We start from the raw sequence: 15143 nt of genomic DNA on the forward strand, positions 1-15143 counted from the left end.
GAGTTTTTAGGACATCCTGATAATAATGAATTACAGTAGTCCAGCCTGGAAGTAATAAATGCATGAACTAGTTTTTCAGCATCACTCTGAGACAGGATATTTCTAATTTTAGAGATGTTGCGCAAATGGGAGAAAGCAGTCTTACATATTTGTTTAATATGAGCATTAAAGTACATGTCTTGGTCAAAAATGACTCCAAAGTTCTTCACAGCGTTACTGGAGGCCAAGGTAATGCCATCCAGAGTAAGAATCTGGTTAAATACCATATTTCTAAGCTTTTCAGGGCCGAGTACAATAACCTCAGTTTTATCTGAATTAAGAAGCAGAAAGTTAGCGGCCATCCAGGACTTTATGTCTTTAAGACATTCCTGCAGTTTAACTAATTGGTGTGTGTTATCTGGCTTCATGGACAGATAGAGGTGGGTGTCATCAGCATAGCAGTGAAAATGTAAAAATACTATATCTTCTAATGATGCTGCCTAAGGGAAGCATGTATAATGTAAACAGAATTGGTCCTAGCACTGAACCCTGTGGAACTCCATATTTGACCTTAGTGGGTGAAGAGGACTCTCCATTTACATGCACAAATTGGAGTCTATTAGATAGATATGATACAAACCACTGCAGCACAGTACCTACAATACCTACAGCATGTTCTAATCGCTCTAATAGGATATTATGGTCAACAGTATCGAACACTGCACTAAGGTCTAGCAGGACAAGCACAGAGAGGAGTCCACTGTCAGAGGCCATAAGAAGATCATTTGTAACCTTCACTAAAGCTGTTTCTGTGCTGTGATGAGCTCTGTATTTTTATCTGTATTTACTGTACAGCACTTTGGTCAGCCTTGGTTGTTTTTAAATGTGCTCTATAAATAAACTTGACTTGACTTGACTTGAAACCTGACTGAAACTCTTAAAATAAACCATTCCTCTGCAGATGACCTGTTAGCTGTTTGACAACTACTCTTTCAAGGATTTTTGATATGAAAGGAAGGTTGGAGATTGGTCTATAATTAGCTAAGACTGCTGGGTCTAGAGATGGCTTTTTGAGTAAAGGTTTAACTACTGCCAGCTTGAAGGCCTGTGGTACATAGCCGATTATTAGAGATAGGTTGATCATATTTAAGATTGAAGCATTAATTAATGGCAGGACTTCTTTGAGCAGTTTTGTAGGAATGGGGTCTAAAAGACATGTTGATTGTTTGGAGGAAGTAATTATTGAAGTTAACTCAGAAAGATCAATTGGAGAAAAGAGTCTAAATGAATATCAATGGTACTGAAAGTAGCTGTAGATAATATTACATCTGTGGGATGATTATTAGTAATTTTTTCTCTAATGATTAAAATTTTATTTGTGAAGAAGTTCATGAAGTCATTACTAGTTAACGCTAAAGGGATAGTTGGCTCAACGGTACTCTGACTTTTTGTCAGCCTGGCTACTGTGTTGAAGAGAAACCTAGGGTTTGTCATGGTCCTGAGTCTGACTCAGTGGTTTTGGTTTTGATTATTATCTTATGTTTTAGGTTCATTCTTGTTGGGAATTTCTCATTCTCAGGTTTTGTTTCTGTTTTGTATTTCAAGCTCCTTTTGTTCTGTGTCTCTGTGCCTGCTCTGGGGTCCGTTCTTCGTACCTCGCTAAGTAAGTTAGCTGGATTTGATTGTTGACGATTTCGCGTGATCCTGGATCGTTCGGTTCCCCGAAGCTCATCCGGGACTTGCTGTCATAGCAACAGATCCGTAAGCGTAAACCTGCTCGGGAGCAGGCTTACTTTATGTAAACAGGATTAGATCGCGGCCACTCAGGTATGTCCGCTTCATTTATACGAAAGCAACAGCGATATTTTACCACTGTTTTTCCATAAATAAATATTATCAATGTAACTAAAGATAATGCAGTATTTGATCCTTTTATTGATTCCATACAGATACATACAGGTCATTTCCCAAAAAAAGGGAAATGTACTATTAATCATTCTATTTCATGTATTTGATTATTTCAGATGTAATTCATATTTTAGAGTTGTAATAGTAAATTACTTCGTGTAATCAAGATGAGAGACCACGGCTATAAAAGCGAAGGTGGATTTGGGAAGTCTGTCGCAGCCATGTCCTGTCCGTATACGCGAGCAGCCCATTGCGGAAGGTGCAAGATTGATAAGGAGAGTTCTCAGAATTCCGCGTATATTGCGGGATAGACAGGATCCTTTAGCTCAGCGCGACAGTGTGCTCATAGAGAGATATCGATTTTCCCGTGAGTATTATTTACTTAACCAACTTGTTGACGAGGGGGTGCAGGACCACCACCTGTCTTTTTTTGCTCTGCCCTTTTCTTGGTTGCTGTTATAAACAAACAAACAGATTATTTCAGGCTCTCTTTTCAAGAGACTAAAAGCAATATAAGTGATAAATATTACCATTCTATAGAATATTCTTATTTCACTTTTACTTGTTCCCATGTTCTAGTGGGTCCTGTTGTGGCTCTAATGTGAAAGAGGATATAATGTAATATAATATAATATAATACAGTTACCCTACCGCCTACTGGTGATGGCCAGAGGGGCCGATGGCGCGATATGGCAGCCTCGCTTCTGTCAGTCTGCCCCAGGGCAGCTGTGGCTACAACCATAGCTGCCTCCACCAGTGTGTGAATGTGAGAGTGAATGAATAGTGGCATTGTAAAGCGCTTTGGGTGCCTTGAAAAGCGCTATATAAATCCAATCCATTATTATTATTATTATTATTATTATTATTATTATTAAATTACTTACTAGTTTAATTTGTCAGCAACTTTCTGCCAGCCCTCTCTCCTTGCTTTTGCAGCCTTTGCAGTGTTCCCTTGCGTTTTAATTAAACTCTGAAACTCCTGAAATCCCTCAATCAAGAGTTCTTGCTCTGCTGCCGAATAATACCAAGCGCGCTCCTTCGACATTTTCGCCGACCAATCAAAGGGTTGCCGATCAATGTTTCTACTATCGATGCGTAGCCCCTGTTAAGCCACCCAGTGATCTCACATTACTTCATTCAGCTATACTAATCGTCAACAACAGGTGTGTTCGGAGAACCGGAATAGCGAGCTCAAAGTTAGCGCGATGATTTGATCTTGGATGTAGTAAGCGAGGTACGAAGAACGGACCACTGGGCCCTATTTCAGGAAGCCGGTTTAGAAAACTCAGAGTGAAAAACGATACACGGGGTTGAGTAACCCCGAACTGTCCAACTCGGAATATTCGGTTTCAGAAAGGCTGATAACAATTAGTTCAGTCAACGCGGAGTTGCTTTAACCCCAAGTTAAGCGCGCGCACGAGGATACATAAAGCCCTGATTAGTGGAGCACAGATTAAGCGAGTCACCATGGAGACGGAGGGAAAGAAGGCGCGGTCAATGTATCTTACAGCGCTTGAGGCCGAAATTCTGATGGCAGCATATGCCGATAACATGCAAATTTTGCGGAAAAAAACGTAACACAGCCTCAGCTGCAAAAGAAAGGGAGCATGCATGGCAAAACATAGCCGACAGAGTCAATGCGTGAGTGTTAATTTAAACATTGATCTAGGGATTTCCACCCATATAACACGTTATTTTATTATATATTATTTTATTTTGTATTTTATACATTTTATTTTGTAATGTGATTTGAGCGCAGGTGCAACCCAACAGGCCCCAAACGTTCCTGGCAGCAAGTAAAAATGAAATATAAAAATATAGTCCAAACAGGTAAGGTGTAATTGTATTATGAGCCATAGTGCTTGGTCTGTTTGTCCGATGTAAATCAATTGCAGTTAGAGGCTACATTAATTTCCCCTCTGTAAGCACTTATTGAAATTATCTGAGCACATTACAAGTACATATTTGCTTACTCTGTATGCTCAAATGTGACCCGTTATAGCCAACAGAAAAAAAAGCGGAGGCCCGAAAAACAGGTGGGGGTCCTCCACCACCACCACTCACAGAGGCTGAGCAGGTGGCTTCCACATTTGTGATAATGTTGGCAGCATCACATATGATCTTCACAGTGCAGAGAACACAAATTAGCATCCATTACTATAATGAAATAATTTGTTAGTTTGAAATGCTACAGGGAACTATGTACCTGTACATTAATGCTGTGGAAAGACTTCCTGTTCACATAGTCTCCTTCATTTACTGAAGGAGCAATGATTGGAATGTGAGTGCCATCTATACAGCCAATCACGCCTGGGAACCGTGAGAATAAATGTAAAATTTAAGTAGTAGTTAAAATATCACCACATCATGAATTAAGTTTCGTTCATCCTGATACCTGCAATTTTGTGGAATCCCTCTTTGATAAATCTTGTGGGTCTATGACCGGGGAACACCACAAACGAGTACAGGAGACGTTTCAGTGCAACTGTAACATTCCTGACTGCCCGACAGACGGTAGCCTTGGAAACGTGCTCAGCGTCACCAATATTATACAGAAAGCTCCCGTTTGCAAAAAACCGAAGTGCAATACAAATAATATGTACAGAACTGAGAGAATGTCCACGATGTGTCACATGAGCAATATTAGGCCTGAGGATGTTATTCAAATGAATTATAGATTGTGCTGAAAAATGGTAACGTTCACACAGGAAATCATCAGGAAATGATAAAATGTCCAAACGCGCTCTAATCACTCTCTCCTGGCGGAGAGCTCTGCGGAGAATTTGGGCTTCAACATCTACTGGCTCTTCAAGGAAGGGACACGCCATGTCTGACACTTCCTACAGTCAGGTTTCCGACACAGAGGCGGAGAAGGTCAGGGTTAGTTGAAGTAAACCTGCTAGGGAGCAGGTTAGCTTCACGGTAGAGCTGGGCGATAGAACGATAACGATATGTATCGCGATATAACTTTTACTCGATAGAGAAATTAAGCTATCGCGATAGACCTCACCGCTCTTGTCCTCTTAAAATAAAATAAAAAAAATAATACAATTAAAAAAAGGTCAGCCAATCCAAATTAAGTAGCGCAGAGCCGAACCAATCACAGCCACAGCACAAGTGCCAAGCCGCAAGTGTGTTTGTTTGGGAAGCAGCCAGCAGGTAATGGAGGAAATGAGTGTGCCGACTAGAAAAATCAACCGAGCGTGACCGAAGAGAAAACAGATAATGGTTCCAATGCCGGAGAGATTGTCGAACGGAAGAGCCATAGAAGTTCTGTAGTGTGAAGGTATTTCGGCTATTTCAAGTCTGACAAAAAACAGAGTAGCGTGCACTGTAAATTGTGCCGAAAGCAAGTCTGGAAATACAATAAACTGGTGCATGCGTCACACTGTGCGCCACGTTATTGTTTCGGTGAAATGAATTTCTACAATACTGTTACTGTTAATTCTACTCTCTGCAGTGTTTAAATGCTTACATATACACACAGTTACTGTCCGTCCACACATACGACTCGGTTCTGCTTCTATGCAGCTTTGTTTACTTTTTCCCACCGAGGCTTCTAGACTTCTGATTGGCCAACATTTCTGCACGGTTAGGAATCTAGCGCCACCTGCTGCTTTGGCATGTTCATAGCAGCGTTTTCCTTCATTTCTGCCTTTATGTGTGGACGGGATTATTTTTTAAAACGAAAACGGAAAATCTCCGTTTTCAAAAATACCCGTGTACGTGTGGACGTAGCCTCAGTCTCTGACTGAAAGCGCTAATTCGTCATTTGGCTTTTGTCAGACTAAAGTAACTGTTAAAACTGTTTGAAAAGCTAAGCTATACAACAAGGAGAGATTGAGAATTTCCTTTTAGTTCTCAGTTTATTTGATATTGACAAAAGTTAGTCAGTTTTGTCTGTTCTTCTGTAAAACAAACTAAGATTTATTTTTAGAATTAATATTTTGTTTCTAAGTGGAATTGACAATTTAGTCTGTTTCGTTTGTTCTATTTTGAAACTTAAACGCTTTAGCGGCTGCCTTTTGTGTAGTTTGCAATATTTGCCTTTATTTATCTGAAAAAGTCTCATGTTCCTTAAGTACATCTACCCTGTTGAACTTATTATGGGAAATAAATATTTAAATAAAAACAAGCTGCTGATTATTTCACATTTTACTTGTGAGCAACGGCACATTTAAATCTTACAAATATAGTTATTTGGCTTATATCGTGATAGATATCGTTATCGCCTGAAATGAAAAAAAAAAAACATATCGTGATATGAAAAAATCTCATATCGCCCAGCTCTACTTCACGGAGTGTGTCGTCATAGTAACTCACTCAGAATTAATCTAAACTCGCTTTGTGAAACCGAAAACCCAGAGTTTTCGTTAACTCAGGGTATACTTACTCAGAGTTTGCACTAAACCGGCTTCCTGAAATAGGGCCCCGGTCCCACATCTTTGTGTTCCCTTCCCTGTTGCCATGTCTTGTGTTAAGTTCGTGTCTGTGCATACCTGTTGTACTTCCTGTTTTTATTCTGAAGGTTTCTGTCTCATGAGAGTGTTCTCAGCTTTACGTCTGTGTCTCGTCAGCCCTGATTTCTCCCAGGTTTGTTCCCCTCCTGTCTCCCATCCTACGATTAGACCTGTGAATATTTAAGCCCTGTGTGTTCTCCTGCTTGTTGCTGGTTCATCTATCCAGAGTCGTACGTAGTGAGGAGGTAAAATTATTAACAAGATGATCAACCTCTGTTGGAGTAGCGTTCAGGTAGCTGCGCTGCTCTGTGTTGGTACAGGGCATTGAAGATGATAACAGTGGCTGGATTATATTCTTAAATTTAGTTACAGCGCTTTCAGAAAGACATCTACTGTGATGAAGTCTACTCCCCACTGCTGTGTAATCATTATCGTAAATGTAAATGTTATCAGGAAATGATCTGACAGGAGAGGGTTTTCAGGAAACACTGTTAAATGTTCAGTTTCTATGCCATATTTTAAAAAAAGATCTAGAGTGTGGTTAAAGTGGTGGGTGGGTTATTTTACATTTTAAGAGAAGCCAATTGAGTCTAATAACAGATTAAATGCCATGTTGAGGCTGTCACTTTTTTGCATCTACATGAGTGTTAAAATCATGACAATAATTATTTTATCTGAGCTGAGCACTAAATCAGATAAAAAGTCTGAGAAATCAGACAGAAACTCTGTGTAAGGCCCAGGTGAACGATAGATGTTAACAAGTAAGACTGGTTTCTGAGTTTTACAGCTGGGGTGGACAAGGCTAAGCATCAGGCTTTCAAATGAACTAAAAGTATCGGTCTTTCGTTGATTAATAGGCTGGTGTGAAAAATTGCTGCCACACTGTCCCCTCTGCCTATGCCTTGAGATTTCTGGTAGTTAGAATGAGTCGGGGGTGTTGATTCATTTAAACTAACATAATCATCCAGCTGCAACCAGTTTTCTGTAAGGCAAAGTAAATTGATTTGTTGATCAATTATTAAGTCATGTACTAACAGAGACTTGGAGGAGAGAGACCTAATATTTAATAATCCACATTTCACTGTTTTACTCTTTGGTTCAGATGTGGATACTGTATTGTTCTTTCTTTGTGATCTTTTTTTTTATGTTTAAGTTGTTTGTTGCTGGTTTTTAGTTTGTTTTTTTGTCTGTTTGGGAACTGACACAGTCTCTATGGACATGGGGTTTGGGGGGGGGGGGGGGGGGTGTAACAGGAGGAGAGAAGCTGCAGAGAGGCGTGTAAGACTGCAGCTAGTAGTACTGTTGTGTCACCTTGAAAAGCAATCTGCATAAAGCCTAAAGTGTAAGAAGGACATATGATCAATCCTGGATAATGCTTTTAGTTTTTAGAGGGATTGCATGCTACTACACGCTCAGCTGGCTCTTTGGCCTCTTTTCCACTCTTTGTACAAAGAAGATATGAAATGAAAAATTCATATCCCACATATTATAGTATAAATAATGTGTGCAATTGTTCCTTTGGTACTGTTGTCTGGTTATTTCTCTCTGCCTCACTATACTAAATCACACTTTTAGTTTATTTGGAGCAAAACAGAGAATTTTTTTTTTTAAATTTATGTACATATCACGGTGATGTTTGATTATATTTCTTTTGAATTTCTGTAGTAATAGTGGTGTGTCATACAACCATAGTACCTACACACATAACTGTCTCCTGGCTGTGGTTCAGCATGAAGATGTGAGCATGTCAGTCTTCACAGCTAACCCTCCACAATAAAGCATAGCAGTGTCAGACTATTCCTTTAATATTTGAACCTCTATTTACAAACCACATATGCCAGCCCACATGAACATTTGTTTCTTTATTTAGCCAAACACCGTGCAATCTCCTGACAGCTAAAAGCATATCTGATAACACTCTCAGCTTGTCACACTTAGATATTCAACACTGCGTAAGTGTTTGCCGTGCTGCAGTCGTGGTGGGTGTTGTCGACCGCCTCTGAAACGTACAGCCGAGTAGATAAGAGTCCCAGTGTGGCTTGGCAGCATCAGACGTCAGCGGATCAGTAGAAGGCTTCAGCCTGCCCTTTGGGTGTCAGCACAGTGAGGTTGCCCCTGGCGTCTTGGTCATTCTCAATAGCCTCAAAGAGAGACTTGAAGTTTCCTGCCCCAAAGCCCTGGTGAAAGAACAGACACACACAGATGGCTAATTACCCAAAGATCTACCTTCTTCTGTGTCATTTGTTATGGCTCTAGGGATCTTCTCTCAGACAACGTTCAGGGTGTTTAATGCTTTGATGTTGGATCACTAATGGTACATAAATATCCTCCCAAGGTTCAAACATCTCCTCTGTGACAGCAAGCTGCGCTCACCGGGCGCTCGCAAATTAATCATGTAAATATTTTCACAGGTAACCCAAAAAACAAAGATCAAGTGTTGGTGGTTCCTCTGAGAAATTCTTTGCTGTGGTTCAGATGCAGTTTCTCACTTTCATGCATTGTATCCACATCTGTAGACACCGGAGAGTGACAAGATGAGCGTGTTCTGACAAGCAGAACGGGCGCCGAGTGTTATGAATTGAGTGCCACAGGGTGCAACCCAATCCAGAGATCCCCCTCGCTGTGAAGCAGTGAGCCTTTTAATCTGCATCTGTGACAGATTTACTGAGCTTTTACAAGTACACTGCTCTTGTAGCATTCATGCTGGGTGGGAGCTGTAAACAGGTGTTCTTCCTCAGGTTCTTGAAGGTGGCAGAGGCGTGAAACAGAGCCCTAGGCCTGTAAATCCCACCAGTAAAGGCTAGATTACCTACGCATACTGGGCACAGTGGGCAACTGTCCCAAAGGTCTGGTCCCTTCAAAAGCCATATTTCTATTCAGTAAAAACTTTATCAGAAGTTTGCAGCATTCAAAAACTGCATCACCTGAGAGAGAATTGTCAACATGTGGTTTCAGTGGTTTTAAATGTGTTTTATGTGTTATAATCACATCACTTCCATCTTTTGATATAATTACCACGCAATAACTCTTTGAAAATAGATTATTTACATCATAAAATGTCCCAAAAATAGTCTAAAGGACTATTTTTTAAATATTCAAAAAGTCAATAACCAAAAAGTGCCATAATGAAGCAAAACTTTTTGAAGTAAACCGTGAATTCGGTCCAAAAATACGTATTAGTCAGGGTTAAGTTGTGCCCAACTAAAATATTTGCCCTCCATACTGATGGGGTTAATACAGGTGTGATATGAGAGGCCTTAGATATAGCAAAGCCCTACTCTCTGTTTATACAAGTTATACCAGTAGACTGCCTAACTGGTCACTTACAAAGTGGTTATGTCTCTGAATGACCTCCAGGAAAAGTGTTGGTCTGTCCTGCACAGGCTTGGTAAAGATTTGAAGGAGGTAGCCCTTGTCATCAAAATCCACTAAGATTTTTAATTCCTTAAAAAGAAAAACAAAAGATCTTTTAGATTTAAAGATACAAAGAAAAAAGAACAAAAAAAAAAAATCAGCCATGCCAAAAGCAGTCCTCACCTGTAAACGGTCGAGGTCTTCAATTACTTTGATTTTGGCAGTTTTGAGATTCTTCCTCAGGGTGTCGTAATATGTGTCAGGTGCTGAGAGGAACTCCATCCCTCGGGCGCGCAGGTTCACTATCTATTTAGTGACAAGAACAGAGGGAGAAAAAAAGACGAATCTAAAACAGGCCCTGCAAGCATGAAGCTTCAAAATAGCCTGGAGTTTTCCTGCTAATTACACAGACTCACAGATTCAATAATGTTCGATGTGTTGAGGGCGATGTGCTGAACACCTGGCCCCCCGTTGTAGTCCACGTATTCCTGTGAGGACACAACACAGGACATCACACACACACATTTTTGTATCAGACCCCTCGGGCTGCTGGGATCCATGTCACAGAGCAAACCTCTGAAAGCCTCACCTGGATCTGCGACTTCTTTTTCCCCGTGGCAGGTTCGTTGATTGGCATCTTAATGGTCTCTTCGTAGTTTGTGACAACTATAGACCTCAGCGCGCTGTACTGTGTGTGGATCTGCTTGTCATCGATTGACCAGAACCGGTGAAACATCAGACATTTCTGGTACCTAGAAATTCAGGAATACGAGCTAAGCAATACTAATCATTGGAGTTAAAAAGGAACTACATTTCCTCTTGTTCCTTCTTTCTTGGAGCAATCTTTGAATTTTGTGAAGAAGTCATTTTGTATGAGGGCTTGCTGTTTTGAATAAATGCACCAACATTTTCCAGCAACAGCGGTGGAGCGACTGCTTGTGGTGTTTGTTTACTTTGTCCTTTTGCCCTGTGTGTCTGCTGCACCCGCAGCGAGTGTACGTGCACTGGAGACAGGAGACCTACCAGTCTGAAATTGGCACCATTTGGTCATCTGGCTGGTTTCCCACAATGTGATCGATGAAGTTCAGACCTGTTGGTGGACTTTGAAAGAAAAGAAGAATAAGCAGTCAGGCTGCTTAATGATATACAGATGTGATCAAAATACACATAATCATGTTTTGTTGTGATTTTATGATAATCTTTTAGTCTATAATTCCACAGAAAAGGGAAAATATGTACTAAAATGTTATCAGGGACTGACAGTGGTGAAATCTAGATTCATCTTACTTCTTCCATGTGTATGCACAAAAAACACCAGAGGGAAAAAAAGGCACACAGGTTGTAGCAGATGAGGTGGTGTTGTGGGAGAGACTCACAGATTAGCTAACAGGGGATCTCTAAACAGAGGCTCTTTGTAGCTCGGCAGGAAAAGGCCCTTGTAGGGACTTAGGTACTCGATGAGTGTGTGTGTGGTATCTCCATACTGAGGACAAAACATTTGCACAGCATTATTATTGGCTTTCAGTTTCTTCAATGTATTTACACAGGGCTTTCTAATGTGAGTCACCCTTTATGTACCGTCTGAATCACTGCAAACTTGACCCTCCCATGGCTGTCCTGCTCCACCCAGGGCTCCTTGACGACCACAGCTCCTCGCTCCTTGGCCGTCTGTCATTGGAGAGATGTCAGGATGGGTGTAAGATAACGGGAGTTTGCAACAACTGTGTGTCTGTGGCTCCTGGAAGCCCTCCAGTGGCCAAAGGGAAAATATCTTCCTAAGAAGCTACAAAATGGTGGTTCAGAGAGCAAAGGCTGTTGATCCCTGCAGTAAGTAAATGGCCTGCATTTGTATAGCGCTTTTCTAGTCCCTAAGGACCCCAAAGCTTCACACTACATTCAGTCATTCACCCATTCACACACTGGCGATGGCAAGCTACATTGTAGCCACAGCTGCCCTGGGGCGCACTGACAGAGGCGAGGCTGCCGGACACTGGCGCCACCGGGCCCTCTGACCACCACCAGCAGGCAAACATGGGGTTAGTATCTTGCCCAAGGATACTTGGCGTGCAGCCAGGAGGCAGCCTGGGATCGAACCACAGACCTTCTGATTAGTGGCTGACCTGCTCTGCCACCTAAGCTACAGCCACCCTAAGTGCGCATTGATTCGGTATCTTTGCAGCCACCTGATAGTCCACACGGCAGTTTATGGCTTGCCTGACCTTGTCTGAGGTAAAGAGAGTTCACAGGAGCAGCTAAACCTCAAGGCTGCAGTAGGAGTTGTCACAACACTGGCCTGTTTACCCCAATTTCAACACACTCCTCACCCCATGTCAGTATATATAGTATGAGGTAAGAGGATTAAATCTCAGTCACAGAAGTGAGCTAATGTGAGCACAGTGGAGCTCTAATTATTTACTATCTCCTAGTATTATTAATATGAACCTCAGACAAACAGTGGATCAGTGCAGCTACTCTATATTACCCAACTTTTGTCAGGAATTTCCCAACTTTTGGCACAAGCATGTAAGTTTTTATCTTATCTTAGTCTGGATAAGCAGAGACTGAAACTAACAGATAAAAAATGAAACAAATCACTGTCTCTTTATGGCTAATGTTGGTTTACCGTGTAGAATTATCCACAATCGTGCACCACAACCAGTTGCACAGTTCAAGGGACACAGAAAAACACGGAAATTTAGAGTGTTGTGCGAAATTTCTGTGTTCTTCAGTTAAGCCAACTGGGACAGGGACTTTTTTAACCCCACAGTATCAAGAAGTTGTTGTTTTTTTAAATTTTATTTTATTCTCACGCTAGAAAGATTTAAAGTTTACCTGAAAACAATCTGTCATCTTACCTTGAATAAGAAGTCACAGTCCTCCACTTGGAAGGCAATGTCTTTAACTCCGTCTCCATGTTTAACTAAGTGTTCTCCCATCTCTGGGGGGGCCAGAATATAAATGATTTATAAAGCAGAATATAAATCATACCGTCATGTCACCTTTTTTATAATCTTAAGTGATCTGATGAGAAAACCTGCCTTCATTTCCAGGATTCAGAGCAGATTCAAATGCAAATATAATCTGTGAGGAGAGCAGAGGAGTAGTTATGTTTTTGCACTGAGGGTGAGATCTTCTGCCAGGTTGAACACTGTGAACGTTACTGTTCGTACCTTATTCTGTCTGATGACATGTGACACCACCTCTCTGCTGCCAGTCTCCAAACCCTTGTAGGCCAGGGGCTCGAAGCCCAACTTATCACAGTAGAATGAGGCTGCCTGTGAAGTAACCACACTGTTACTCTGATGAAATCTAACGATGCGAGACGTACTGAAGCTAGGACATGCCACAGTGTAATGTGTAGTCTCACCTGTATGCTGAACAATAATCCACAATAAAACTGTTTTTACTGATTATTCTGTTTATTTATTTAATTAATTTGACATTTTATTTTTTTCGGTGCAACCAGCTCTCTGACCTGTATATGAGTCTGTACAGGCTCAAAGTCAGCTCACAGATGGATGATACGGTAAAGATTTGAATAACTAACAGTGAGCTTCTGGTCATGTGTAGAGGGTTTGGATACTGACCTGTTTGGCGTTGCCGACCCAGAAGGTGATATGATGGAACCTGATAAACCTTCCCCTTGCAGGCTAGCAAGTAAAAGCAGAACTCAAGATTGACATTGGAATGTGTGCAAATTCTTCAGGTGACAAGTAACACAGTAACCAGTTATAATGGGTAGTTGAAAAATAATTCTGGGATGGTTTATTTTTTCCTGCACCAATTAACCATCTGTGAATATTACGCAAAAACACAGTAGCACACATAACAAAACATCAGACACCACAGAGAAAATATTAATCTCACCTTCTCTCCTTTGTCTGTGTAGCTTGTCTAAGAAGAAGGAAAAGAGGAAAATCATAATAGCTTCATTAACACGCGGTCAGCAAAAACCTGCAGTCAACTGATCTCGTATTTCTAATGTGACTTAATTGGTTCTTATCTGCTGAAGAGGCCATTATCTCCACAATTACTCAGCTGTGGGAAGGCCCAGAGTCCCACAACTGACAGCATCTGCTCATTATAATTGGCTTTGATTATAGTCGAGTCTCCTTACCATACTGCGATTTCAGATGGGGCTTGGCTCGAGAAGAGAAAGATTGGAAATCAGGGCCAAGCCAAAAATGAGCAGATAAGTACTGACCTGATGACCAACTGTGATTGGTCCTTTGGGGTCTACACCCACCTGTCCACCTCCTCGCTTCCTGAAACTTCGGCAGCAGTGACCCAGGTTTTGGTGCCTGTCCTGTCATTTTTGTGTCTAATCAGTGTCCAGTCCTTAGTCGTGCAGTCGTCATAGAAACATAGACATAATAAACAAAGCCAGGGAAAACATTACAGACACAGATCTTTTTCTTGAAACTAAACTTACCACTTGCCACTGAAATAAACAAACAAACTTTTAAAAATGTATTATTTAACTGAGGCTGATGAAAAGCTAAAAAACAATCATAATGCATCCACAGTGTGCAGAACTGAACTGGGAGTTCTGCACTAAGCAAAGATGCGGTGTTGTTAAAGGTGAGGATAAAAAATATTCTGAATTTCTGAAAGCCCTCTGTGGTTTCTGACTTCCACCGCCAGAGGGAGCAATATTGCCGGACAAAATAAGCACTTACTGTAAGATTAGTGTGTGCCAGCTTGGATGTGATGTGATTTGAATTACTGTCTCCATACATTGTGCTAAGAGTCATACATTTACATGTTATACATTTACTGAAAACAGATTTTCACTCAGTTTTTTTATTTTTGCATTAAGGTATGTGGCAAATAAACCATCCCTTTAAACAAGCATATACTGTAGTGTTTATTTATCGATCTATTTATGTATTTATATATTTAGGGTGCTTGTAGTGTCTTGGGTGCTTCAGGATAACTGTGCAACTAACTAGTTGCATTGGTCGCATGATTAAAGGTTTTAAGTGTAAATTTAAAGGGTTGGTTGTTCACACTACAAATTAATCAATACTTTCTAATTATTCTATTTATTGAATTAACCATATTTAATATCTGATATCAAATATATTCCAATATAACTCACATCTTACAGCTATTTATTAGATTTATAGTGTACATGCTTGCACTATAAGCAAGAGAGTAATGCATTGCGCAATCTCAGTCTTACTGTTCACTCTACTTTAACGTAATTGCATTTTTATTCTCTGTGTTTTGTTTTGTTTTTTTAAATTATTCTCACCCTATTAGGCCTTGACTATGCGCCTGTGGCACGTATGTTTGACTATTTTGTTTATTTATTGTAGACTATACTGTTTTTATTCTTTATCCTGCTGCTGTAATACAACAAGTTCCCTCGTGTAATCAAAAGTTCCCTCGTGTAATCAATAAAGTATCAGTCTATTTATTTAAATAGCTATATTACAA

The 15143-nt window shown here is 40.6% G+C and overlaps 1 protein-coding gene across 1 annotated transcript; it reads right to left on the reverse strand.

Moving 5' to 3' along the window:
* Positions 1 to 8194: 8194 nt before the first annotated feature.
* Positions 8195 to 13868, reverse strand: hpda (4-hydroxyphenylpyruvate dioxygenase a). Its single transcript, XM_085469646.1, has 14 exons — positions 13819 to 13868; positions 13569 to 13595; positions 13289 to 13351; positions 12872 to 12976; positions 12740 to 12782; positions 12557 to 12639; positions 11280 to 11369; positions 11078 to 11184; positions 10725 to 10802; positions 10291 to 10453; positions 10118 to 10189; positions 9885 to 10007; positions 9675 to 9791; positions 8195 to 8524 (listed from the first exon to the last, which is right to left on the reverse strand). The coding sequence occupies exons 1-14, from the start codon at positions 13819 to 13821 to the stop codon at positions 8411 to 8413; spliced, it is 1188 nt and encodes a 395-aa protein (XP_085325772.1). The 5' UTR covers positions 13822 to 13868; the 3' UTR covers positions 8195 to 8410.
* Positions 13869 to 15143: the final 1275 nt, after the last annotated feature.

Source organism: Copadichromis virginalis, linkage group LG10 (assembly GCF_057382275.1).
Source record: "Copadichromis virginalis isolate Kocher_CV1m ecotype Utaka linkage group LG10, C_Virginalis_male_GT1.1, whole genome shotgun sequence".
Classification (NCBI taxonomy): domain Eukaryota; kingdom Metazoa; phylum Chordata; class Actinopteri; order Cichliformes; family Cichlidae; genus Copadichromis; species Copadichromis virginalis.